Source organism: Fringilla coelebs (assembly GCF_963513975.1).
Source record: "Fringilla coelebs genome assembly, chromosome: 2".
Classification (NCBI taxonomy): Eukaryota; Metazoa; Chordata; class Aves; order Passeriformes; family Fringillidae; genus Fringilla; species Fringilla coelebs.
Genome location: NC_140029.1, coordinates 3,258,345 through 3,284,119, shown reverse-complemented (window position 1 = coordinate 3,284,119; position 25,775 = coordinate 3,258,345). Strand labels below are relative to the sequence as shown.

Here is a 25,775-nt window from a genome sequence, read left to right as displayed (position 1 = left end):
TAAAAAACCCCCTTTGTAGCCAGTCACTCTCTTGTTGTTCTGGGCACTAGAAACACCATTTTCTAGCGTCTGCTTGCATTTTCAGTTTTGCTTTCTGGGCTGTAGAAGTTTGTTCCAGGCAGTTGAGTTCAGCCCTGGCTCAGTGGTTTAGGGCACACACTCAATTTGAAGTACCAGAGTAGTCCTGTTAAATCCCATGGAGTTGATTCCATGCCTGAAATTAAGCGTGGCCTTAGGAGATTTGATGGATGGGGGATTTGCTTGTCCACCCAGTGAGCTAAAGGGACAAAACTCTTGACCATCTGCTTCTGGATTTTAATGAAAAGTTATGACTAATTTATGATCTTCTTCCCCACCCCTGTGTGTTTATATTCAGATCAAGAAAACCATCTCAGAAGCCCTGTCAGATTGCCAAAAGCTCTGTGCTACTGGATCTTCCACATCATTTACTGCTCAGTGTTTACAAGAGTGTTTTTTAATGCACCATTGCTTGAAGAAGTGCTGTAGGCTGCTACTGATGGGATATTTCACTTTGGAGTCCCTTCATCCCAAGTTTCTTCCCCCAGAAAAAAAAGAGCCAAAATTAAATAACTGCCAGTTAAACTAAAGGATGTTGCTAGTTCTCTGTTTCCTAAAAATTCAGTAAATGAGCCAAATAGTTCTTTGTAACATAATTTCTTTTGGGAGTTGGGGTCCACATCTGCACAGGTATAAGGGCAGGTGGTGGAGGATGTTTCCAAATGTCCATAATTTAAAGTGCAGGCTCACTTGTGCGTTTATGCCATTTGTATTTGTGGAAGGGAAGGAGAAAAAGGCAACATTTCACTCACAAGGATCATCACAAAAGCTCTCCTTCATTTGTCTGAAACAAAAAGCAGCTTTGTTTTGCTCTGTTTGGACAGAAATGGGCTGCATCCCAGGGTTGTATTTAGTGGTGTGTGGTAGGAGAGCAAAACTAAACCTGAGAAAATATTGCCCAAGTGCTCTGGTTGTGAGAGGAAGGGCTGAATTCACCACCATGCAGTGGCAGGTGCTGACTGTGCTTTCCCTCGTGGTTGTTTTTCAGTCCTGGGGCTGACAGCAGTTGCAGGGCTTTTACACAGGGCACATTTCATAGGGGGTGTCTTTAGAGGCATCCTGGAAAAAGTGTGTGAAGCCAACATTTTCCAGGCAATACTGGAGACCCTCTTCCTTCTCCTAAAGATGATGTTGCCAACCATTGAATGGTCTCTATGATATATTTTAATTTTTAACTGGAAGTCAGCAGCAGTTGATTTTTTCCCTTAATATCTACCTTAACACAGAAGGGTAAAATTAGTAGCAACATTGCATAGAAAAAATAATGCTATACTTTATATTTTCTTTTAGTATTTAAGATGTACACTAATTTTTCAGCTTTCCAAGTGCTGGTTCTTTTTTAAAACAATATGTGAGAATTACAACTGGATTAGTTCCTGAACCATGACAGTGCTGAGCAGTCAACACAACTGAGTCACAGGGCTTTGAAGGGGCTCCAAGAGAGCTGGAGAGGGACTTTGGAAAGGGCCTGGAGTGACTGGACAAGGGGGAAAGGCCTTAAACTGAGGGAGGGCAGAGTTAGATGGATCTTGGGAATGAAGAATTGTTCCCTGGCAGGGTGGGCAGGGCTGGGATGGAATTCCATCCCTGGATCCCTGGCAGTGCCCAAGGCCAGGCTGGACACTGGGGCTGGAGCAGCCTGGGACAGTGGGAAGTGTCCCTGCCATGGCAGGGGTGGCTCTGGGTGATCTTTAAATTCCCTTCCCACTCAACCCATTCTGAAATTCCATGATTCCATGAATCTATGACTTGCCTCTTGTTTAGCGAGACCACAGCACAATTTCAGGAGTTAAATGGCAGGACTAAAGGAAAGCTTGTTAGTAATGAGGTATTGCTGAAGAAAGCAATCCCCAGCTAACGCCCTTCTTCCCTTGCCAAACAAACTCTTTACATTTAAAGGTATTCCCCATGGCTGAGTTCTTTATTTTGATTTTTGTAACAATTTTTCTCCCTCTGATGAAACACGTTGTAGACATTAAATTAAGGGACAAATATGTCTGTGTCTGCCAGAAAGAAAACTGTGATGCAATTAAAATGCCATTAGGGAACCCCCTGTGGGATGTTAAACCTAAAGACTCTATTCAGAAAGCAAAGCCAAAATTAAAGAGGTGTCTGGTTGCAGATCCTCTGCAGATTTCCCTGTCTTGACTACAGTACCATGGAGACTGAGCTAGTCAGGAGCTGAAAGGTTTTTCCAGTCATGCGTGTGGTATTTTGGATCATGGCTTTGGCAAATGTTCCCTTTTTTCATGAGCCTTACATAGAAATGTGAATACATTGCATGACATGAAGTGCAACTGAGTGTGGAACAGCAGTGGCAGTGGAGGTGGGCAGCTCTCCAAGCCTTGGACTGCTTGGACAATGGCAACTAAGAATAGTTTTCCCCCCAGAAAATATGCAATAAGTGCATTTCTGTGTTTCTCAGTTGTCTGTGAGATGTTTGGAGAGGGAAATGCAGCTCCTTGCAGTCACCAGGCTGAAGAAGCTCATGACCAAGCCTCCATTCCACATCTGGAATTAAATTAATCATATTTATAATTTCTGGAGAGATATGAGAGCCTGATCCTTTGGTAATAGAAATAAATCTATTGTCCATTGAATCTGTGGTAGATGTTTTTAGACAACTGAAGGAATCTGCAGAGTCACTGGGTGGAGGGTACTGGGTTTTCCAGGTGCTCCACTCCCAGTTTTCCTTTTCATTCTCTTCTGGTGCTATTAATAAGGACTGGAATAATAATGGAAGCACACCTTTCTTGTCTGCCTAGGAATTCTCCGGATGACTGCAGCGTGGCAAAGGGAGGGAAGATGGTCAGCAGCTCAGACAGTGTTGGGATGAACTATGGAAGCTACATGGAGGAGAAGCACGTTCCACCCCCAAACATGACGACCAACGAACGAAGAGTCATTGTGCCAGCAGGTCAGACCCTCTACACCAAAAGTGCAAGCTGAAAAAGCCTGCATTTCCCTCAAGCCCAATAAGATTATTTGAGAGGGTTTGGAGAAAAGTACTGATCAGGAGGAGAGGAGCAGTAGTTTGTAGGGGTTATTGAGAGAACATTAAGACACCTCCTCAATCTGTTCTTCTCATTTCAGCAGCAGAATGGGCTGATAAGAGGCACTCAGATCTTATCTGACTCTTGTAGCTCCTTCTTGGAGGATTTCACCCTAAAGTGAGCAAAAGGAAGAAGCACCTCCATTTCTTATCCTTTGCAGGGTGTGTGGGAGAGAGAGAGAAAGGATCCCTCTGTAGCACAGGTTATCTTTGAAAATACCAAAAAGTCGCTTCTGTGGGATCAAAGAGGGCATGAAGAGCCTTTATGTGGGTTATCCCCTGAGTCTGGGCAGCATAAAACATTTTAATAAGCAAACTGACAACTCCCACTGCAATGTAAGAGCACAATTGAGAAATTCTTGGTCAGCCTTGGCTGTGGGATTCAGCAGTTGATGGGACAAGAAGTCTGCTGCCTTCTTGTCACTTCTGGCTGCCTTGTCCTCCAAACAAGCCTGGAATATTTTGCAGAATAATTAACATGCCTGTCTCCAAGTCACAGCATCATGGCATCTGTGGGTGTTCCTAAACCACAGGATGTGCACAGGGTAAACTCAACACCTGCAGCCAGGAGGGAATGTTTTGCTGCTGGTTCTTCTCCAGCAGAGAGGTGCTTGTGTGAAATATTTCTGCCTCTGCCATGTTGCTTAATATTATTACAGTTTTTCAGTTGCTTAGGCGTGCAAGAGTACTGACTGTGGCCAATTTTGCAAGCTGTGATTATTTCAGTTATTTGTCAAGAAAGGTGTGGACAAATCTGTTGCAGTGTCCTCTGCAATGGTATTGTCAATTCTGTTCTGGAGACAGGAGGGTGATGCTCTGAATAATAAATGTCCTGCCAACACTGAAACACAGAGCTTTTGAATGTTCCAAAACATTTCTCTCCCTGGTGTTTGGTGCTTTTTTAAAAAAGATATTTAGTAATTCTTAGCATGGTTAGCTCAGCAAGGGATTTTTTTATTTAGTGTGTTCCTGGAGATGTGTTTGAGGTGGGTTTGAATGACTATCAAGGTCTAAGATGGTCACAGTCACAGCCTTGCCATTTTGAAGTCATTTGAAGAAATTAATGGGCAAAAATCAGTTGGTTTTGGTTATTGCATAGGCAGTGTGCAGTTCATGTGGTAAAGTTAGAAGTAAAATTCACATTTCCAGCTGTGGTAACTTTCTATTTGTCATAATTAAGGGACATTTAAAAATTACAGACATAATGAAAATATTTCGGTAAATTTGCTGGTGTTTGGTCGTTTACTTCATAGCAAACTGAAGTTCTCAAAGTTCTTTGCTGCAGGTATAGACAATCTTATCCAGATCTAAGATTTACCACCAGACTTGCATCTCTTTAGATTCCTGCTTATTTCATACCAGATGGAGGCATTATTTTAAGTGGCTTTTTCTTGGAATTCAGGAGGTCTCCAGCTCTTTCAGACCAGCCTGAACAGCAGTGAAAATAGAGGGAATGTCACTGAAGTTAAGCCATAGAAAAGCTATTTAGGCTGCCATTCACATCCCAGATTTTCATGGGATGAATCCTTGGAGCCAGTTGACCTCCACGTGCTCCATTCTCAGCTGTGAGGATATCACAAAATCACAGAGTCATTAAGATGATAAGGCATAAAGTCTTGAAGAATTTTTTCCCCTTGGATTTAATATTTTCTCAGCAAAAAGTATAAATTCTTTGTGGTATGAGTTGAAGGCCTATTGTGTTGGTTCCTTACTCAAGAACAAGGAAAAATAGAATGGCAGGGAAATAGAAAATGAGGAGTTTAGAGGGAAAATTAAAAAAAGCTTAAGTTAAAATTAAGAATGCACTTCAAAGCATTTTGCTTGAAATCTCAACTGATTGGGGCTCTTTTTCCTCAGATGGTTTTGTCAATACTTCAGGTATTGAGTACAAACCCATGCAGGTGTAGCTATGTACAACACAGCAGTCTGGAAAAAAAAAAAGCAGAATATTTTAATATTCTAATATTATTAACTAGAGACCCACTCTAGTTTGTGAAATAAATGCCTGAATCTGTGAGTGCTTATTTAGCCTGTACCTGAGAAAGATTCTTCTAGACATGAGTGGAAATCTCGCTTGAATAAAGATAAGGATTGAACAGAGAGTTTTGGAACTTGTTCAGCTCCAGCTCGCAGTGGTGTCAGTGGGCCAGAAACTCTGTTAGAAAGAGCTAAAAACAATGGCTAAAAAGGCCTGAAAACAGTGAGGCAGAAGAATTGAGTGAGAGAAGGAACTCGCTCACAGAATCCCAGAATCCCTGGGTTGGAAGAGACCTTCAGGACCATCGAGTCCAGCCCAGCCCCACCAGCTCAGCTGAGCCCTGGCCCCCAGTGCCACATCCAGGCTTTGTTAAACACACCCAGGGATGGGCACTCCACCACCTCCCCGGGTAGAACATTCCAGAACTTTCTCACCCTCTCTGGAATAAACTTTTTCCTTCTATCCAACCTGTATTTCCCTTGACACAGCCCAGGCTTTGTTGTCAGCACTCAGAGCTTTCAGCCCTCCCCAGTTGTTCTCCCTTGCACTCAGCACACCAAATTAACTCCTCCAGCAGTCAGTGAAGAGGGGATTATTGTGCACATGTCCAGTGCCTCAGAATTGCCCTTCCCTGCCTGACTTTCTGCTGTGTGGCCCTGCAGACCCCACGCTGTGGAGCACTGACCACGTGCGCCAGTGGCTGGAGTGGGCGGTGAAGGAGTACGGGCTGCCGGACGTGGACATCCTGCTCTTCCAGAACATCGATGGCAAGGAGCTCTGCAAAATGACCAAGGACGACTTCCAGAGGCTCACCCCCAGCTACAATGCAGACATCCTCCTGTCACACCTACACTACCTCAGAGAGAGTAAGCCAGCCCTGCGTCGTGCCTGCAGTCGGTCCCAGATTTACCGCTGTGAATAATTGGGTTTTCCAAATGTCTGTTGCGAATGTTGCTGTTCCCAAGAGCATAACAGGGAGGCCAGCCCAAGTCCTGTCGAGTTTGATGGAAATATTCCCATTAATTTCACTCATGTTTATCAGAGAGAAGAATTAGGGACTCTTTCTAGGTATCCATCTCAGAGAAAAATTGAGTTGAAGCATATTTAGCAGGAAGAAAAAAATCACATGGGGTTCAGTGCTGATGTTTTTTCTGGTCACATACTCATTTCTTTCCGTTTTAACTAAACAAGAGTGCAAACATTGATTCATAAAGTGAATTCCAGGCATGATTCTAAGGAATGGCAGGAGTTTGCTGTACTCTGGGTAGGATCGGTAAGATTCAACTGAATCAAATAAAAAAAATTCTCTGAATTCATGGAAAAAAAGGAACAGTCTCTGAAGTCCAAATGCAAATTAACTGTAGTGCATGGCTAGAATTTCAAGGGGAAAAAAGGGACTAGGGATTACCTAGATTGAGGGCTTTTACCTAAGCTTGAGGAAAATTTGCCTCAGTTTAAAGAAGTTAAAATGAACATGGTTTTTAGAGAAAAAACCACCAAGCATTGCAACACCAGTGCGGTGCAGTCTCCTCCACACGCACACTGTCAATAACCAGCCAGAAATTTTGTGCATTCATAACAATAAATTATGATATTGGATAAATGAATGCCCTAATTTACCCCACACACCTCCCTCCAAACTGCAGGCTGTTGATAGATTCACATTCAGGCAATCCTGTCAGGGGAAAATATGGTTTAAAAAGATAATTCACGATTTTTTTTACATTTTGGTGTTGCTTTTTGTTTTGTTTTGTAGCTCCTCTTCCACATTTGACTTCAGATGATGTTGATAAGGCCTTACAAAACTCTCCACGGTTAATGCATGCTAGAAACACAGGTAAATGCTGGCACTGCTCCCACTGCTGTAGGTCATCTTCTAAAAGCACAGGATTCCTTTCCATGGGCTGCTTGCTAAAAAAATGGAAGTGGTAAATCAGGAGGGAGGCAAGAGAATGCCCTCCCTGCTGTCTGTGTGTTTTCTGCACAGGCACACAGAGAAAAGGTGAGATCACGCAGGGCCAGGTGGTGCAAAAATGGTGCAAAAATTTTTGGTGTCCTGCAAGAGGATGGGGTCCCTGACACAGCATAAAACTGCAGGTTTGGGGCCTTTTATCTGAGGATTTTTATGGTCCCTCTGTCCATTCTACTGTCAGATCTACTCCATGGATCCCTAGAAGCTTCTTGGAGCTCAGAAGTGCTTTGGGCTCTGGGAAATGGGGATGTCCCCCCTCCCATGAGCTAAATGTTGTGGGAATCAATAAAATTCCTCTTTAGGGAGTTAGCTCCTCTCATTTTCTAGCTGCTGTGGGACTTGAGCTGGGAATTCCACTAAGTCTGCTCTGAATTTAAAATTATTTTTGTAGATATTCGCCCTTCTGTTAATTTGGCCCAGAAAAGTGTTGAGTGTAGGCAGGAGAATGGCACATGCCTCATCTGTCTTTCAGGATGCAACTTAAAGTATTTATGAAAATAATTCAGAACCTATTATAACTCGCTGTAACATTTGTGCAGCAGAGGATGGCATGGAATTGTACAAATAATAATGTGGCTTATATCCCTACAAAAGATGTTTGGAATATTGCATGATCATGCCTGAGGGTGTTAGTTACCTACAGTGACCAGAAATAACAATTCTGTATGAGAAAGGAAAAAGATAATACAAAGGATAATGCAGAAGAAAAAGAAAACAAAACTTGGATAGCACTGTTTCTTTCATATTTTATTTTGTTTTCACTCTTGAGTGAGTTTCATAGCAAAATTCACTGGATTAGAATTTCTCTCTCTGGTCATAGTGGCAAGTCCTGCTGTGGGCTCAAGGCTGCAAATCCCACCAAAAGCAACAAAAAAAATAAAATTCCATTCACCTTGATGTGGTTTGGATAAAATTTAAATCCTTTTTAAAAATAAATGGACTTGATGGTCTTTTCCATCTCTGGCTTTAGAGATTCTCATTTGCCAAGCAGCTTCCACTTGTGGATATCCAAGTGTTGTTCAGCAGTTCTGTGTGTTATCTTTTTCTCTCTGTGTGCACTGACAATGATACTCTGAACTTCATTTCACCAAAATGAGATTATCTGTCATTGGAGAGTGTGGATAATGTCATGCTGACCATCAGAATATGGGAAATCAGTTGTCCAATTTTCAGTGGGCCACAAAAGAGTTAGAAAAAAAGTTCTTGAAATCAGCAGTAATTGACTTTTTTGATGTTCCTGGAGAGGGTCATGAGAAGTCCATTGGTGTAGTCAGAGCAATTTCAATGCCTGAGAAAAAGGAGATTTCATTTCCTACATCAAGTTCAATATTTCTCATTTTTTTCACTCTGGGGAAGATTAATGAGATATCTGAGGGTCTGACCCAAAAGTCTCTGTTGAAAATATGGACTTTTCTGGGAATGCAGTAATGAAGGCAAAGAGGTTTTATTTCAGGGCATACAAAGCCTCCTTCCCAGATGGAGGTGGTTGTGGGAGAAGGGATTTCCTGGGCTTGATTGTCTCCTTCTTAAAACAGATTTTGCACAGACTTTTATCCAGTAATTTGAATGGATTCACATAGATGTAAAGATTATTTGAATTAACTTTTGTATCTAACAGTCCAAAGGCAGAAATTAGTTGTTCAGATTCCTCACTCACTCATTCTACAGGAGGGGAAAATATTGGTGGATTTAGGGACTGTGGGAATGAATCTTTAGGTGTTATGTCCTCTTCTTTCTCTTCAGGAGGTGCCACTTTTATATTCCCAAACACATCAGTTTATCCAGAAGCAACACAAAGAATTGCAACCAGGCCAGGTATGAACAGTGACCACTTTTTGTGTGCTGTGATTTTATTCATTTCATCTCCTGAAATATCTCATTCTTTTTCCCTTTTCATAAATATGGGGCTCTATTTTGAACATATATTATATACTTATATCACACATATATGTGTCTATATAATTGTATAGAGTGAAATAATTAAAGTGAAATAATTAAGCAGAGTTTAATAAGCCCATTTCTTCCACAAATCTCTGACTTTGAAGCAAAAAAATTGTATCAACTTTTTAAAGCACCAGGGAATCAGAAACCTGAGCTCTGTTCACTGGTTCTGTTGCACTGTCCCAGCACAGTCACCTGTCAATGCCCTTCAGCTCTCTGTTTTTAAAATGAGGCTTAAAATTTCCTTTTATTTGAAGTCTATTGTGGAAAAATACTCTAAAAATGCAGGATATATGCTGCTCCTGCTGTCTGTTTATGTTTGAGGCAAGCAGAGCCCACAACAATCTGATTATGAGTTTAGGAGTCTTAAGTAAAATCAAAACATAAGGAAGTTCTTAATGCTCAAAATTTTGAAACCTGGAAGTTTTGTGGATGTGCTGATTTGTGAAAGGCTGATGGGAATAATTAAAGAAGGTGAGGACATGGCTATGAATCCAAAGATTTTCTTTTTATCACCCTTCACCACAAAAAATGCTGGAAAAATGCCTAATCTGGACATTTGCTTTTCCAGTAATGACAGCAGAGTACTAAGGGACGTGAAGAGGAGTTGCAGCAAATACTGAATTTAAAGGAAATCCATTACTGAGCCAGAGGCAAAAATCCAAGTGCTCAGAAGGGACATGCACTGGAATTGGCTGAGCTCTGGTGAAAAGAGATATTGGCACATTAAAAAAAAGGGAGTTTGAGCAGGAATTATTTTATTTGTGCTCTAGGGTAGAGTGCAGGAGGGTTCATACAGATATTATTTTATATACCCTTGTATACATGTATATATGCATGTCTGTAGATTTGGTAATTGATAATTAGAAAAGAGAAAAAAGGAAACTACCAGGCCATTACATCAACAAATTTAACTTGTTTGGATCCTTGGAAATCAAACTCTGCTAGGTTTGTTTATATTAATGGCTAGAAAGGGAACTGTTAATCCAATGCATACATTTGGCTTTCATAAGGCATTCACCAAAACACCCCACAACTATTTACAATAGAAATTAAATCAGTGTATCATAAGAAACAAATTAAGAACTGGCTAATTATCCTGTCATCACTAATGGACATCTTAAGTTAGGTTGGGATTGTTCAGCCTGGGGATTAAAAGCTTTGGGGTGATGGAATTGTGGCCTGAAGGAGCCCCAGGAAACAGGGAGAGAGACAATTTCCAAGGGCAGAAGGGACAGGACACAGGGAATGGCTTCCAACTGACAGAAAGTGGGATTAGATGGCATATTGGGAATGAGGAATTGTTCCCTGGCTGGATGGAATTCCATCCCTGGATCCCTGGCAGTGCCCAAGGCCAGGCTGGACACTGGGGCTGGAGCAGCCTGGGGCAGTGGGAGGTGTCCCTGCCATGGCAGGGGTGGCACTGGGTGATCTTCAATCTCCCTTCCAACCCAAACATTCCATGATTCTATGATTTTGTTGTTACTTAAACCCAGAGATTCCTATGCAGGATTCCTGTCCAGGTACCCAGGAAGTTCATTAGGGAGAAACAACTTGGCAATCAATTAACAACTGAAAACACAAGCTGATAAATGCAGCCCAAGGCACAAGTGATTTACATATCTGACTGATTCCAAATTAGCCCCCTTCACTCATGAACAACTTAACACAGTCATCTTTATTTATGGCACAGTGGCAGCCAAAGTGAAAGATGTGAACAAATGAAGAACCATGGTGGAGAATCCCGTGGGAAATGTGGCTGTGCCACTGAACACCCCAGCAGCGTGGCCTTGCATGGAAAGCTGTGTCAATCATCCCTTATCAAAAAGGCTCTTTGCAGAGTTTGGAGGTGCTTAGAAACGCCTGGGAAAGCCATGGGAGTATGGAAAAAAAATCTTTGGAGCATGTTGAGAGATACAGAGGTTTGAAATTGTTCAAATCACAGTCTGGGGTTGAGGAAACTTGATGTAATTATCAAAATAAAGAGAGTGACAGAGCACCTGCTTAGTGTCAGTATAAGAAGAAGTGATATTCCAAATAAATTAAACGTTTTCATGGAGCATTAAAGCAGACTGGGGTACCCAGGAGCTCTCAGGGACACTGGGGAATGTCAGCACAAATAGGGGTGAGAAAACAAAGCAGAACTATGGAAACAATCAGCAAACAGAAATCCAGAGGCCACAAACTCTCAGTAATTCCCATCAGAAATGAACACGTAACATAAGACCAGAGGGACCTGGTGTCCTGCAGGAAAAGCTGTTCCAATAGAGAGGATTTCAGGCAAATGCTGGAATGAGTCTGTTTTCCACTGGACTTGAATAAAAATTGAGATTTTTTTTTGTTTCCTCACAAGGTCTATGATTTCCATATTTGTTTCATCCTATATGTGATGGAAAAAAAAAAGAAAAAAGTTAATTTTCTCTAGAGGAAAAGGTTCTAAACCACCTATCAGACATGGCGAGCTCCTTCATTTCATCATTTTAATCTAACTCACATTTAAAATGACACTTAACAAAATGCTTTGTGTCAGCATCTTTCTGCATTGACACAATTACTTGTGGAATTGCAGTTTAGTTTTAGGGTGTCTCTGTTCTTCTGTGCAGAACTAAACATTTTCTACAAAGAACTGGAGTGATTTTGGAAGTATTGTTTTAAATTATCTTTTACAATTGCAAGTTGATGGACATCTTCAAAGTCAGAATTTTTATTCAGAGAAAAGGGGTTTTTGCAGAAATTCAGTTTTCTTTCAGGAAACTGTTTTGTTTGGCTTATTCTGTGGTTTTCCTTTGAGTTAAATGTCACATTTCAACCAGACTGCAAGAAGCTTTCCATAACAAAGCGCTGTTCATGTGAGAGCAAAAGCAGACCCTGGGGACAGCCACTTGCTGGCATGAAAAAGGTCAAAATGAGGAGCAGGGGGAATAAATACGTTCAGTGGGAATCAGCCAAATCCTGGGGTGCAGTTCTGCAGAGAGTAATTAAGCACTGCCATTGTTAAGGCACTACAATAGAAAATGGGAAATGAGCAGGGCTTCAGTGCAAGGGAGGATTTCTGCAGTCACCTTTACAGCAGAACGTGAGGTTTCAGTGACAATGAGGCTCTCAGAGCTCTGGGACACCTGGCTGGGTTTGTCTCACAAACAGGAGCATTCCATCAGGGAGCTGTCCAGATAAGGACATGTTGTGCTGATATCTGATGGACAAGAACAGATCTGCTTATCTGCAATAACAACAGTGTTTATCAAGGCTGAACCAAGCATGAAGCTGGAGCTTTGCTCTATTTCAGGAAAAAGCTGATACGTGATTTTTCTTTTCATGGAGAGGGTGTAGTCAAAAGATCATCTTGTGATGTGAGGAGTTAAAAGGCAAGACAGTTTTCTCACAGTGCTGAATTTGTACCAAGTGTGGTTCAAGTGCCACCAAGTACAAGCACACCCAGCGTCTGCCAGAGCTCTCAGGGCACAGGTGTCTGATGGTTTGGAAATCCAAAATAGGACAGAGGAGAGGAGGGGAGAGGGAGAGGGAGAGGGAGAGGGAGAAGGAAAGGAAAGGGGAGAAGGGAGAAAGGAGGAAGGGAAAAAAGAGAGAAAAGAGAGAGAAAGAGAGAGGAGAGAAAGAAAAGAAAGAAAAAGGAAAGAAGGAAAGAAGGAAGGAGGAAGGAAGGAAGGAAGGAAGGAAGAAGGAAGGAAGGGAAGGAAGGAAGGAAGGAAGGAAGGAAGGAAGAAGGAAGGAAGGAAGGAAGGAAGGAAGGAAGGAAGGAAGGAAGGAAGGAAGTGAAGGAAGGAGGAAGGAAGGAAGGAAGATGAAGGAAGGAAAGAAAGAAAGAAAGAAAGAAAGAAAGAAAGAAAGAAAGAAAGAAAGAAAGAAAAGAAGAAAGAAAGAAAGAAAGAAAGAAAGAAAGAAAGAAAGAAAGAAAGAAAGAAAGAAAGAAAGAAAGAAAGAAAGAAAGAAGATAGAAAGAAAGAAAGAAAGAAAGAAAGAAAGAAAGAAAGAAAGAAAGAAAGAAGGAAGAAGAAGAGAAGAAGAAGAAGAGAAGAGAGAAGAGAGAAAGAGAAGAGAAAGAGAAGAGAAGAGAAGAGAAGAGAAGAGAGAGAAGTGAAGAGAAGAGAAGAGAAGAGAAGAGAAGAGAAGAGAGAGAAGAGAGAGAGAAGAAGAAAAGAAAAGAAAAAGAAAGAAAAGAAAAGAAAAAAAGAAAAGAAAAGAAAAGAAAAGAAAAGAAAAGAAAAGAAAAGAAAAGAAAAGAAAAGAAAAGAAAAGAAAAGAAAAGAAAAGAAAAGAAAAGAAAAGAAAAGAAAAGAAAAGAAAAGAAAAGAAAAGAAAAGAAAAGAAAAGAGGTGGAATGGTGGAATTGTGGTTGGGACAACATCTTTCTGGGCAGGGAGGAAAAAGTGGAGGGAAAAAAACAGGTTCCTTATGTCACCAGAATCTGGCAAGGGAATCTGGAGAGGAGGTAGAGAAGCTGCCATGGAGCAGGCAAGGCACAAAATATCCTGCAGCCCCCAACAGCTGAACCCCTCTGTACAGACAGAACTCAGAACCCACTGGAATTACAACCAGAGTAATTCTGGATTGTTTTTGCAGATGGTAAAGTCTCTAATAAACAGGAGTGCTGGTCTCAGCCTGGGCAGGACATCTGCAGGTCACACTGATTCATCTTGTGCTCAGATATGAGCACCTGTAAAATTCACATTATTTTCTCTGAAGCTATGGAATAGTCCTCAAGAAATCAGGGATATAAGGTTATTCATGATGAAAATGCAGTACAAAAATCAGTTGCAAATCTCAGTAAAAGCAAAGGTTTTGAAGTGTAGGATTCTGGGAGGTGGCAGAGCTAACAGACTAAATAAATTAAAGGCAATTTGGTTGTGCATTTTAAATTACACTTTATTTCCATGCAATGCTTGGAAGTGGGCAGATACATCTGCCTTGCTCAGAGCCAGGCTGGGGCTGTTTCTTTGCTTTCTGGTTTCATTTCCAAACATGAATTCTGAAATAAAGCACAAGTAGTGTTGAGAGTCAAGACATCTGCACCAACTTAGTTCCACCAGGTGGGCACTGCTACCTTCCTGAGGCCCTGGAAGTTACAGAAGTCTCTGATTTTGGCAGGAATTTTAGCTAATGTGTTAAAGTCAGCCATGGAAAAGCACAGGAAACTGCCAAAGATTTCTAAGGGTAAACCAAACATTTGAATTTACTACATTTGCTTTATGAAGAAAGCTTTTATGGTTTCGTTTTTTCACTTTTTTTAATATGCTAAAGCACTGAAATAAAATAGAAGTAACGAGTAAATGAAAGAAAGGGAAATGAAAATTTAGATGTGTAAATTTAAGGAGCTTGTCCCAAGAAGCAGAAAGAAATAAATCAACTAAGGCCTGTCTTTTTGAAAGGAAACACTGTTAGATGCTGAATTTGGAGGGTTTGTGCATAAAATGAGCTCTTGGGGGACTTTTCCTGCAAGATTCTAGCCCAGATTATCAATGATGCCAGTGTGTGCCATTCCTTGGTGTGCTGGGATGAGGAATGGGACTCAAGGGGGTACCCTGAACTTTTGGAAGTGATGAACTCTTTATTGTCTCTAAAGATTCTTTGCACCACCTATTCCAGTGCAGCTCAGACTTCTGACAACAACAGGCACCTCTGCAGAGCACAGCTGTTGTTTCTACTGTTGCTTATAGAGACAATGAAGATTATAAAGGTTTTACCAAAGAATTCCCTGCCTATTTCAGTAATTTTCCAAATCCTGACTCCCCTTTTTGGACATAAGCACTTTAGGCTATATCTGCATGAATAAATGTCTTTTTCTTTCACAGATTTGCCTTATGAGCAAGCCAGGAGATCAGCATGGACGAGTCACAGCCACCCCAGCCCTCAGTCAAAAGGTAAGAGCATCTGCACAGCTGGGGAAACGTGGATTAGACTCCAAAAGGAATTACAGGAGCTCTGGAGGGGTTTTATCTGTGCTTTTTTGGAAAGCCAATTTCATAGGCAATGCTGGGAGGTGTCACTGGGCAGCCACATCCTTCCTTAAACTCAGAATTCATCAAGTCCGTCACCACAGAGCCTTAAAAAGCTTTTTATGAGCTTTCAATCCTGTTGTGTCCATCCTGGAGCAGAGGGCAGCAGGAGCTCCAGGCCTGGGTACCTTTCATAGGTTTGGTGAGCAGTTTACTAACTGGAAAAATAACTACATGGAGGTTTTTTTTTTCTATTTTCAGCTACTCAGCCATCATCCTCAACAGTTCCCAAAACAGAAGACCAGCGTCCTCAGTTAGGTGGGTGTCACTTGGTTTGAATTCTGCCTGGGTTTGTTGGATATGATGAGAAGGGCACCCAAACTGAACAGTCTGATTCAGACCACTCCAGCTGGAGACCACCAAAACCCCAGATGTGAATGGGGTTTGCTCTGCAGCCGGATTTGGGATGAGTGTAATGTTTAAAGGCAGTGACAACCTTCCAGAACAAAAATGCTCTGAAAACAATCCATCTACAATATGGGTACAAAGGTGGAAGGTGGAGATGTCAAAAGACCCCAGTGGTTGAGATGCCAGCAGCTGGAAAAGGTGCATGAGCCAAAAAAAAAAAAAAAAAAAGAATGGATTACAGCCTACAGAAACCCATCTGAATTTGGCTCCTGAAACACAACAGGAATATTAGAGGGATTCTCAGTCTGTTGGAAAACTGAGGAGAGAGCAGAAGTTTATGGGTTTGTAGAGTCATGGTTTAGCAAAATGGGTGCCTTTTGTGGTTTTAGAGCAGCAAATCCATGGGGTGGGGCCTAATCCCTTATTGCAAATTCAGCTGTATTTTGGACAGGTAGCTGGAGAGCACTCCAAAGGTCCTGAGTCAGTCGTGGCTTTTGTTAACAGCAAAAGGTTAGAAGGAGGAAATAAAAGAGATTTAGAGGATATTCTTAGCTCAGAAGACTCTGAGCCAGTTTTTATCACATGGATTTTAGATCATTATTCTGGTTTTTGTTAGAGCTAAACAAGACTGTGCATGACTAGGTCTCATTAACTCATGCACAGACTGCCTGGGAAGTATTACACTGAATTTTGCCCAAAACAGTGTTTTATCTAATCTTGCCTTCCAACCACGAGAATCTTCCTAGAAATATATTAGTGATTTATGTAAGTCCTGAGGACCTTTAAATGGCTGTGTGTGAGCTGCACAGATTATTTAAGTGTGTAAGGAATGTAACCTGACTGTTGGCTGTAAAAACCACAGGGTCACTCAGTGCTTGCAGCCCCTCACTTTGGCTTTGGTCCTGTTGTCACAGCCCTCCCTTTTTCACTGTTGGACTTCAGGCCAAACTAAGTTTTCATTTCCAGAGGGAAATACTGAGATGCTACAGTCATGGTAAGGCTGACAGAGGCTCTTCTGAAAACACCAGTTGCAGGGTTAATCCATGGGTTCCTTCACTGGAGTCCAGTGATAAAAGAGAATCACAGAATCACTGAGGCTGGAAAAGACCTCCAGGGTCATTGAGTCCAACCTGTGACCCATCCCCACCTTGTTCCCAGCCCAGAGCTGAGTGCCACCTCCAGGCCTTCCTTGGACACCTCCAGGGATGGGGATTCCACCACCAGAATGCTTCATATCAAAGTTTACATTCTGAATATACACATCTGCACGTTATTACAGTGCCAAAAGCAAATGTATGTCCTTGCACACCGAGTTTGAAAGGAAAACATGCAAATATTGCCATGCAGAGGGAGAAAGGGAGAATTGCTCAGGTGTTGGACCTGCTGTCCCATCAGGCAGTGCACACCGCCCCTTACAAGGTTCAGAAATGGTACCTAAAATATTTGACAATGCTGTTGCGTGATTTTAAATCTTTCTTTCACAATTTTGCAGATCCATATCAGATTCTGGGACCGACCAGCAGCCGACTTGCAAATCCAGGTGAGAAGGGATTTTGCTGATTTAGGAGGCTTTCCTTTCTTTCACTGCTGAGTGTCCCCACTTCAGCTGTAAGACCAGACCTGGAAGGGGATGTCCCTGATTTTCCCACTCCTCAGGGGGAGCTGATGATGCCCAGTGTGTTGCAGAATTTCTCAATTACACCAGGGTGGGCCTGGGGAATTTAGAATCATTAAGGCTGGAAAGGACCTCTAAAGAGTCCAACCTTTGAAGCTGGAGTTCACTTCAGTTTCCTGAATATCAGGATTTGGTTAAGGGGTGTAAGAGACCCCATCTGGTCTCCAGTTACCCCTCCAGAAGGGTACAAATCTCTTAACCACTCTTCATCAGCTGTGTCCCAGATTCTGTTAATCCACAACACAGTATCATACTGGCCTTGATGAATACAAAATTTTGGGATGAAATATATTGGAAAAAGAAAACAAAAAACAGGAAAGTATAATCTATTTGCACATAATAACTGGGTTAAATACTTCAAAAGTATTCTCCCACCTCAAGAAGGCAGTGGGGTGCATTGTGAATAGGGATGTGTAGCTTAGGACACAATCACAGACTCACAGAATCACTCAGGTTGGAAAACATCTCAAGGATTGTTGAGTGAAACCTTGGACCAGCATGTTTTTGCTGAAGACAAGGGATCTTCTGGGTGATTTAGTAGCTGGTTTTGGGAATTGTGCAGATTTCCCTGCTCCAAGTCTGCAGGACACGCTGTGGCTGTCCAGCACCATGATCAACAGCACAGCCACCACAATGGACTGGCACTGTGTGTTCCCTTGTGTCCCTTGCCTGGACTGTCCTAGGGCACAACATTCCTCATTCCACACAGATTTCCTCAGCCCCCAGTGACAATGGCTCTTTTTACAACAATCTTGTGGCTTTTCAAGGCCTGAAATTGCCAAAATGCTGATCAGTTTCCTTTCACTTTCTCCCAAGTGACATCAAGCACAGTTCTAGATTAGCTGGCTCTCTAAACAGTTTTGTGTGGCAGAGGAAAGTAATTAAGTAAGTGTTAAGAATAGGATTTTCCAAATGGCCTGAGGTGGTGGAGGTTTCCAGGCAACACTGGTCTTGACTGGAAGTGGGGGCCTACATCTCTTTAATTTGCTCATAAATCGTGGCTTGCCAAATTTTATCAAGTGTCCATTTGGTTGATTTCATTACTGTGAATGACATTAACACGATCTGGATTGGGATGCTTTTTTAACATTTGGGTATGGAATTCTTCCACGCCATCATTCCTGTGCTTTAACATGTTTTGTGTGTTTATAAATCGGTGGAATTACTCTCTCATTAAAAGGAAATTGACAGCAACCATTTATTTTCATAGGACTATATATTACATTTGGAAGGCAAGTGTTTATGTTAGAACATATGTTGGATTGCTTATTCAAAAATTTGTGTTTTGTCCAGTGCTGAACTGTTTATTGATTTTCAAAGCCTAATCCTCTTGTTATGTTTCGTGTATTAAAACTTGCATGCCTTGCTCATACCATGGATTCTTTTGTTTGTTTGTTTATTTAATGCATGTTAATGGAACAGAAGAAATTCATTAAGGCCAGTTTGGATAAATACAATTTAAATGAATATGGGTTTCAGTTGCACTGAAGTATAAACTGCTAATGGGTTTCAGATGCTGCTCTAGCTTGATATTGTAATTGCTACTATAAGCTTTCTAAAGAAAAGCTTGTTTATTATACCCACATAGCTGGTTTGGATAAGAAAAAGAGAAAGAAACCCAACCTATTCCTGGTCAGAGACGTAGTTCAGAGTTAGCACATCCAGGCTGGTTGGCAAATTCTGCTGACACCGTGCTTGTGAAACAGATTGCATCGCAAGCTGCTTCAGCTGCATTTTGCATCATTTCAGCATTGCTTTGTTAAGAAATGCTAAGCTTCTAACATGGCTATCAGTGGCAAGGCCCTTTGAAATCTACTTTCACTTGTCTAAAATGCCCAAATTGTGTTGCCCTACCTCACTTTTGCAAAGTTCACAGCAGACTGTTTTCTTTTTGCGGTGGAATTGGCAGAGAGTGAGAAAAATACGACAGCAACATTTTATGCCTTAACACAAAATAATCATTTTAACTCATTTGAAGCAGAATGATGACAAGGATGTATTTTATGGACCTTTTCACTGTTCTTGCAGTTGTTTTGCCCTCTGGTTGTATGCAGTGTAACAGCAAGCTAATAAGTTTCCGTTGTGCATTTCCCCAAATGCTGCAAAGGGATGATATGGTTTGGCACTGGCCCAGCTTGCTCTAAACTTCTCCATTTTGTGTGGGCTCATTCCATAGCAGGGAACATTTAGTTGCAACATAATGCTGTGAGAACAAGCCGAGTGTTACGCAAGTGAAAGCTGTTTGTGCTGAACTTTGGAGATTAGTTTCCTAAATGAGCGCTGTATTATTTCCCCATCAATTGTCTGCGCTGAATGACATTAGGTAACAATTAAATCTCCATGGGATGGCATTCTGCCACTCACATGAGGGAAAACACGACACATTACAATTATCCCTGTTCTTTAGGGTTTCGTGAGACAGTCCTTGGAGAAGAGGACAGTAATAGTTGCCTCCTTGAGCCAGGTCTCATAATCTCTTGGAAGTCTATTACTCACCCAAGATAGATCAGCTACCTTTGGAGGCATAAAATCAGCAGGATGGCTTCTGTTGGAAACAAAAAGGTTTAATAAAAGGCAAAATAACAAACAGAGAAAAACCCATCCAAGTGCAAGAGGTTCTTGCCCTGGTAAAACACTTCACAAAAGCCATTGGTTTCTTTGTTCTCTTCTTTTTCTAGTCAATTGCCCAGGCAGGACTTTTTGGCTCCTGTCCAATTGGCCATCCTTAAATTTGAGGTGAAGTCCCCAAGGTCCTATGAGGTGTCTTTTTCACCTAATCGAGGAGAGAAACTTCTGGGCTTCTTTCCTTTTTGAGGGGACAAAGGAGAGTTTTGTCACTGCATAGTTTTGTCACATTCCTATAGGGGACTGGCTAATAGAAAGAATTAGGAGCCAACATCACAACATTTCCTAATGGGGTCCTTGGGGATGAAGCAAAGTAGAAACCTGACCCAAGAGTTCTTTCTGATAAAAAAGAATTTGTAGCAAGTGTCACGCGAAACCAGTGGAATAAATATGTACGAACCTATTGTGAAATTGCATGCATATATATTTAAGAAAAAGATAAAAAGAGATCCAGAGTTCCCAGAGGTACACATGTCATTTTAGAAGAGCAATTCCCACATGCGCCCAGCTCTGTCATAAACATACCAGCTTTACAACTTTCCCAAAAGTTTTGTTTGTTTCCGCCAGTCAGGGAGAGCCCGCACAGCCGATTCCCTGACGTTACTCACGCCAGCCCTGACATTCCCGCTCTGTTCCTCCCCGCAGGCAGCGGGCAGATCCAGCTGTGGCAGTTCCTGCTGGAGCTGCTGTCCGACAGCTCCAACTCCAACTGCATCACCTGGGAGGGCACCAACGGCGAGTTCAAGATGACGGACCCCGACGAGGTGGCGCGGCGCTGGGGCGAGCGCAAGAGCAAGCCCAACATGAACTACGACAAGCTCAGCCGCGCCCTGCGCTACTACTACGACAAGAACATCATGACCAAGGTGCACGGCAAGCGCTACGCCTACAAATTCGACTTCCACGGCATCGCCCAGGCCCTGCAGCCTCACCCCCCGGAGTCGTCCATGTACAAGTACCCCTCGGAGCTGCCCTACATGAGCTCGTACCACGCGCACCCGCAGAAGATGAACTTTGTGGCTCCCCACCCCCCTGCCCTGCCCGTGACGTCCTCCAGCTTTTTTGCTGCCCCCAATCCGTACTGGAATTCGCCGACTGGAGGGATCTACCCCAACACCAGGCTGCCGGCTGCTCATATGCCTTCTCATCTTGGCACCTACTACTAAGTGGGGTGGGGGAGATGAACGCCAGGCAAAGCAAAGGGGTTTGGCCCCCGAGGAGTCGCAGTGAACTCTGTTGGAGTACTCGAATTAAAAGTGCCTAAAGAGACAAGTGAGGGTTTGGCTGGGGAAAAAAAAAAAAAACAACCCTTAAACCACGTTAAAAATAGATGTCAAAAAGACTTCTTTTTGTAGTAGGGATTTAAAGGAAATATCCGAGAAGTATTAAGATACTAAAATGTAATGTATATGGGCATCGACTCTGTGGACCAAACAACAATAGACTATTGTAGGTAGAAGCATGAAATGATAAGGAAAACCTACGGAAGCTGGTGGTCTTAAAAAGTTGATAAGCTTGTGTGTAAAGTTTGATATCATGCTAGTGCAAAACTGGGACTATACTACAGCAATATAAGGATAAGTCTATAGTGACCTAACATACAGTATATGGATCATTACAAAAGAGAGGGAAAAGGGAAAAAAAAAAAGGAAAAAAAAAAAGCCTATCTGTATTTAAGAAATAGAAACATATCAGCAGAAGAGACTGGTTAGTGTGGAAGCTGATTTGGAATAGAACAGCAGTGTTGTGGTTAAAGTCAAACGAGATCCATTCATCAGAGCGAATCAGCTACTCAAACTGTGAAGACAACCCAAACTTTCAGATTCCTTGACAGTTTTACAGGAACCCTGAGCCAAACGCGGGAAATGAGAATGTGCTGGAGGGCAAGTGTATGATTGTAGACCAGAGGCCTGCACCTGACAGAGGAAGCAGGAAGGAGAAGGAGGAGGATGAAGGTGGTGAGAAGGGGAGGAAAGAAACTTCTTGACCAGTAGAGACTGAAAAGACTGAAAACTTTGTAGTGTTGGGACTATGAAGAAACACTTGTTTGGACTTGTGAAACATATTGCTCAGTATTGTACCATTCCCAGTATTTCAGGAGGAACAGACTTGATTTAGTAGCAATAAAAAGTGGGAAAAGGGAAAAGGCAGAAGGAGCGAGAAATCAGAATATGCATCTCTCTCTTTTTTTTTTTTTTTTTTTTTTTTTTTTTTTTTTTAGGAAAAAAAAACAAAAGCAAAACTGGAATTGTGTCTGATATTTAAAAATTACCAGTTGGAACCTCATCATTACTAAGGGAGTTTGTTATCTATTGGCTAGAGCAAGAGACAACCCCTGACTGCCAGAATCAGAAATCACCTGAGTATTTTTGTTAGGCGGGCGCCAGTTTTTCTTACCGAGTCGCGAACGCTGTGCGTTTGTCAGAATGAAGTATACAAGTTCAATGTTTGTGTTTTTTTTTTCCTTTTTATATAATTATTATATAACTTATGCATTTATACACTACGAGTTGATCTCGGCCAACCAAAGACACACACACACACAAAAAAAAAACCAAACGAACAAACAAAAAAAAAGGGACAATCCAAAAAAAAACTATTGTGGCCTTGAATTTTAACTCTGTATGCTTAATGTTTACATTATGAACATATTAGTCCTTAGATTGCAGAATGTATGTAATAAAATAAGCTTGGCCTAGCATGGCAATTTCAGATTGACACTGTGGTTTTGCATTTGTGTTTGCATTTTTTGTGTGTGACACCCATGCCAGATCTGCTACTCACCAGGTTAAAATAGGCCAGGCTTTTTGGGCTGTGAAAATGTAGGAGCAAACAGCCTGCATTTAAAGGACACACATGCTGTGTATCTTCTTTTCCAGACACTTCTGCTGAAAGATTTCCAGCCCTTCTTCAACAGTGCCTTCCTATCCCTGTGCTGAGCTTCTCTGGCCCAGAGATTGCAACCATCCCCAATTAATTCACTGACAGCTCCACGCCCAAGGCTGGAAATGAAGCCTAAGGGAGGCCTCTAAGGAAGAGTATTCATGCTCAGAAATTATCTTTTGTTGTCATGAAGTTATGCTGCAAAATCTCAGCCTGAGATGTATCTTCCTCCTGAACCGTGTGTTGAATTGCTTTGCCCGTTGCCCTTAATACATTCTGTATCATTATTAGTAAATAAAGTGAATAATGAGTAATTTCCATTACTCCCCACTTTAGAATGGAGTGTATGGCAGCCTTGTTCTGGCTGTTTACAATGGGCAGGGTTTTTTATTTTTCTCTTCTAGCTTTAGAGGCTTCCCACTCTGTACCCTGGGCCCCAAAACTGCATCTGGTGCCTACTGGCATAAATCCATTCTTTCCCAACACCATCTGAAAAACTGGTCTGGAAAATCATCCCTGACATTTATGAGTGGCTCTCCACAGTACTTGCTGCAGAAATCCCAGACAGCTCAGCCCTCTGTATCCCTCCTTTTTGCTCTTCTTCTGTGTCCTTTTTCTCAGACAAAATGGGTGTGGTTTCAGGTTTTATAGATGTTCTGCATATCCATTTTTTGGGGAGCAATGGGAGCCAACTCACCAGGCTTTGTGTTAGGAGTGTCTTGGTGGCAGTTTATAAGCACAGGATTGTGTTACCAATGTGTGAGACCTGAGCAGGGAAATAAGCACTGTAAGGCTGTATTTCTGAAAAAAAAAAAAAAGAAAAACATGAACTATTTGAAAAGGTCAGTCACTATTTTAGAAAGTTATGGAGTCAAGCACACCTATGTGTGACTATAAAGATAATAATTTGCCTCTCAATGGAAATAAATCCATAGATCCTCACTATCTGCTTCATGTGTACTTCCAACCCGAAATGGTAAGTGTGTTTTTGAACCAGCTTTTAATTAAACACTAAAAATCCAGATTTAAAGCAGGTCTTTGTTTAGATGGACAAGGACATGCCTGGTGGCCTCCAAAACACCCCCAGTGCTCACGGGGCTGCCTGCAGGATTTCCAGACTGTGGTGCCTGGCTGCTGTCCTGGGCAATGGGAACAACATCCTGGCGTTGGGATCCAGATGCTGGGACAGGGATGGAGCCAGAGCAGACGGAGCCCCGTGGTGTGAAGAGCAAAATCCTCGAGCTGGCCATGGGAAGCTCACTGGTCACCCACTGCAGGGCACCACCTTCCTTCAGGACCTGCTCCCTGCCTTCCAGAAGCCTTGGAAAACACAGATTTTGCAAGAGGGGGGTGAAGGATGGAGAGACCCTGCTACTGCTGCCTTGAGGTTATTTTAGGGTCTCCCTGAGGCCATGGCAAGGGATGAGCCCAGGGTAGGCAGAGCTGAGGAGCTCCACGTCCACACCACGAGAGACGTTCAGTGAGGCTCAGACAGACCCCAAAACCTTGGCTGGATCTTCTCTTTGCCGTTTAGCACCTGGACAGCATGGCCCTGATGTGCCCACATTTGCAGAAACTGGTAATATTCATAACTTTAGCCCTTTATTTAAATTTCTTTAAATTTATTTAAGTTTCTTTCAAAGTCAATTGTCAGCCGAGCTGCAAACCTTACCCAGATTCCAAAGAGTCTGCACTTGGTACCCCAAATTCCACAAACCTTTTAAATTGCCCACAAATCATCAGGGATTCAGACTTTCCTTCTGCAAGTTTTTCTACTTCAGACTGTTTCTTGTCCCAGCTAAAATATAATTTTAAAATAAATTTCTCGTTACATGTGCATTAAAGGTAGAAGAAACCATTTTACCTATGTCATATGATTAGTCATCTCATTATATTTTTCTGTGCCATCTTCTCAAGTTTTGGTCACATTAGGAAAATGGTCTCTGATGATCTAATTTGCTGGTCAGTCAGAAGGGCACCTCATCCATCCAAAGGGTTTGGTTAATTCCTGAATTTTCCCTCCTGATGCAACACAAATCCTTCATTCCCTCTCTGGGCAGTGGTGGGAGAGCTTGGATATCTTCACAGCAGGTCCTGCCTGCATCCTGCAAAGTGTCGTGGCTCTGCTGCTGTCCCCTGGGTGCTGTGACCTCTCCTTGGAGGCACTGGCAGCTGCAGGGACATCAGAGCATGACCCAGCACGAGCTCTGCTTGAAGAAAGGATAATGAGAATATTTTGAGCTGATTAATGAGGATATTTGGGCCAAATGGAATGCGGAAAACTATTTCCAAATTTAATTTTATAGCACCGCAGAGTGGTTTGGGTTGGAAGGGAGATAAAGGTTCGAACAGGGTCCCTTCAACTATCCCAGGTTGCTCCAAGCCCCAGTGTCCAGCCTGGCCTTGGACACTTCCAGGGATCCATGGGCACCCTGTGCCAGGGCCTCCCCACCCTCACAAGGAAGAATTTCTTCCTAATATCCCGTTTAACCCTCCTTTCTGTCAGTTTGAAGCCATTCTTCTTGTCCTGGCACTCCAGGCTCTTGTAAAAAGTCCCTCTCCATCTTTCTTGTCAGCTCCCTCCCCAGCATTTTTTTTTTAAAAGGGCACATATTTTCAAGAAAACTAACAAAACATCCAGGGTTCTTAGGCTTGGAATTGATGAGATGTCCTTTTAAATCACTGGATTGAGGACTTCTCAAAACCAGGCTCAGAAAATGTTGGCGTTGTGTGCCAGAATGTTGGTCCATATGTATTTTGTAAAAACCTAAGGGGCAGAATAATTTTCTGTGCCCAGTCCTAGAAGCAGTGAAGAATTCTGCTTGGGAAACCAAATCCCTCCATTACAACATTATAACAAAACTATTATTATTATGATATTATTATAACAAAACTCATTACAACAAAACTATTTTCTACTGTACATTTACTGATGTTTCCTTAACCTTCTCCTTTGAAATGGTCTCAATTCCAGGGTATTTCCACCCATTCCCATTACACAGATCCCAACACATCTCATTGTCAAAAGGAGGTGGGTGGCTGGTTTTTTTTTTTTTGCTTTCCTGCCATTTCTGTATTTTGCAATTCCTTGTGATTGCACTCCCCATGCATCACCCTCCAGAGTTCTTTGCCTGCCGCAGTGTTTACAGCTTTCCAAATATTTGTGGTTTGTTATCACGCTCCCTTTGACTGGGTGTTTGCCAAGCTTT

At 42.2% G+C, this 25,775-nt stretch overlaps 1 protein-coding gene across 4 annotated transcripts in view; it reads left to right on the top strand.

Moving 5' to 3' along the window:
* The window catches only part of ERG (ETS transcription factor ERG), a 63,612-nt gene extending 40,909 nt beyond the window's left edge, over positions 1–22,703 (top strand). The window contains exons 3-10 of one of the 4 annotated variants that reach the window (XM_084226011.1): positions 2,844–2,995; positions 5,771–5,974; positions 6,865–6,945; positions 8,824–8,895; positions 14,832–14,900; positions 15,237–15,293; positions 16,876–16,923; positions 22,563–22,703. In XM_084226011.1, the coding sequence (XP_084082137.1) occupies positions 2,844–2,995; positions 5,771–5,974; positions 6,865–6,945; positions 8,824–8,895; positions 14,832–14,900; positions 15,237–15,293; positions 16,876–16,923; positions 22,563–22,660 (781 nt within the window). In that variant the 3' untranslated portion in view covers positions 22,661–22,703. Of the gene's footprint in view, positions 1–2,843; positions 2,996–5,770; positions 5,975–6,864; positions 6,946–8,823; positions 8,896–14,831; positions 14,901–15,236; positions 15,294–16,875; positions 16,924–20,328; positions 21,891–22,562 lie in introns of those variants that run through there. The other 3 variants (XM_084226009.1, XM_084226008.1, XM_084226010.1) reach the window with 3 other exon arrangements.
* Positions 22,704–25,775: the final 3,072 nt, after the last annotated feature.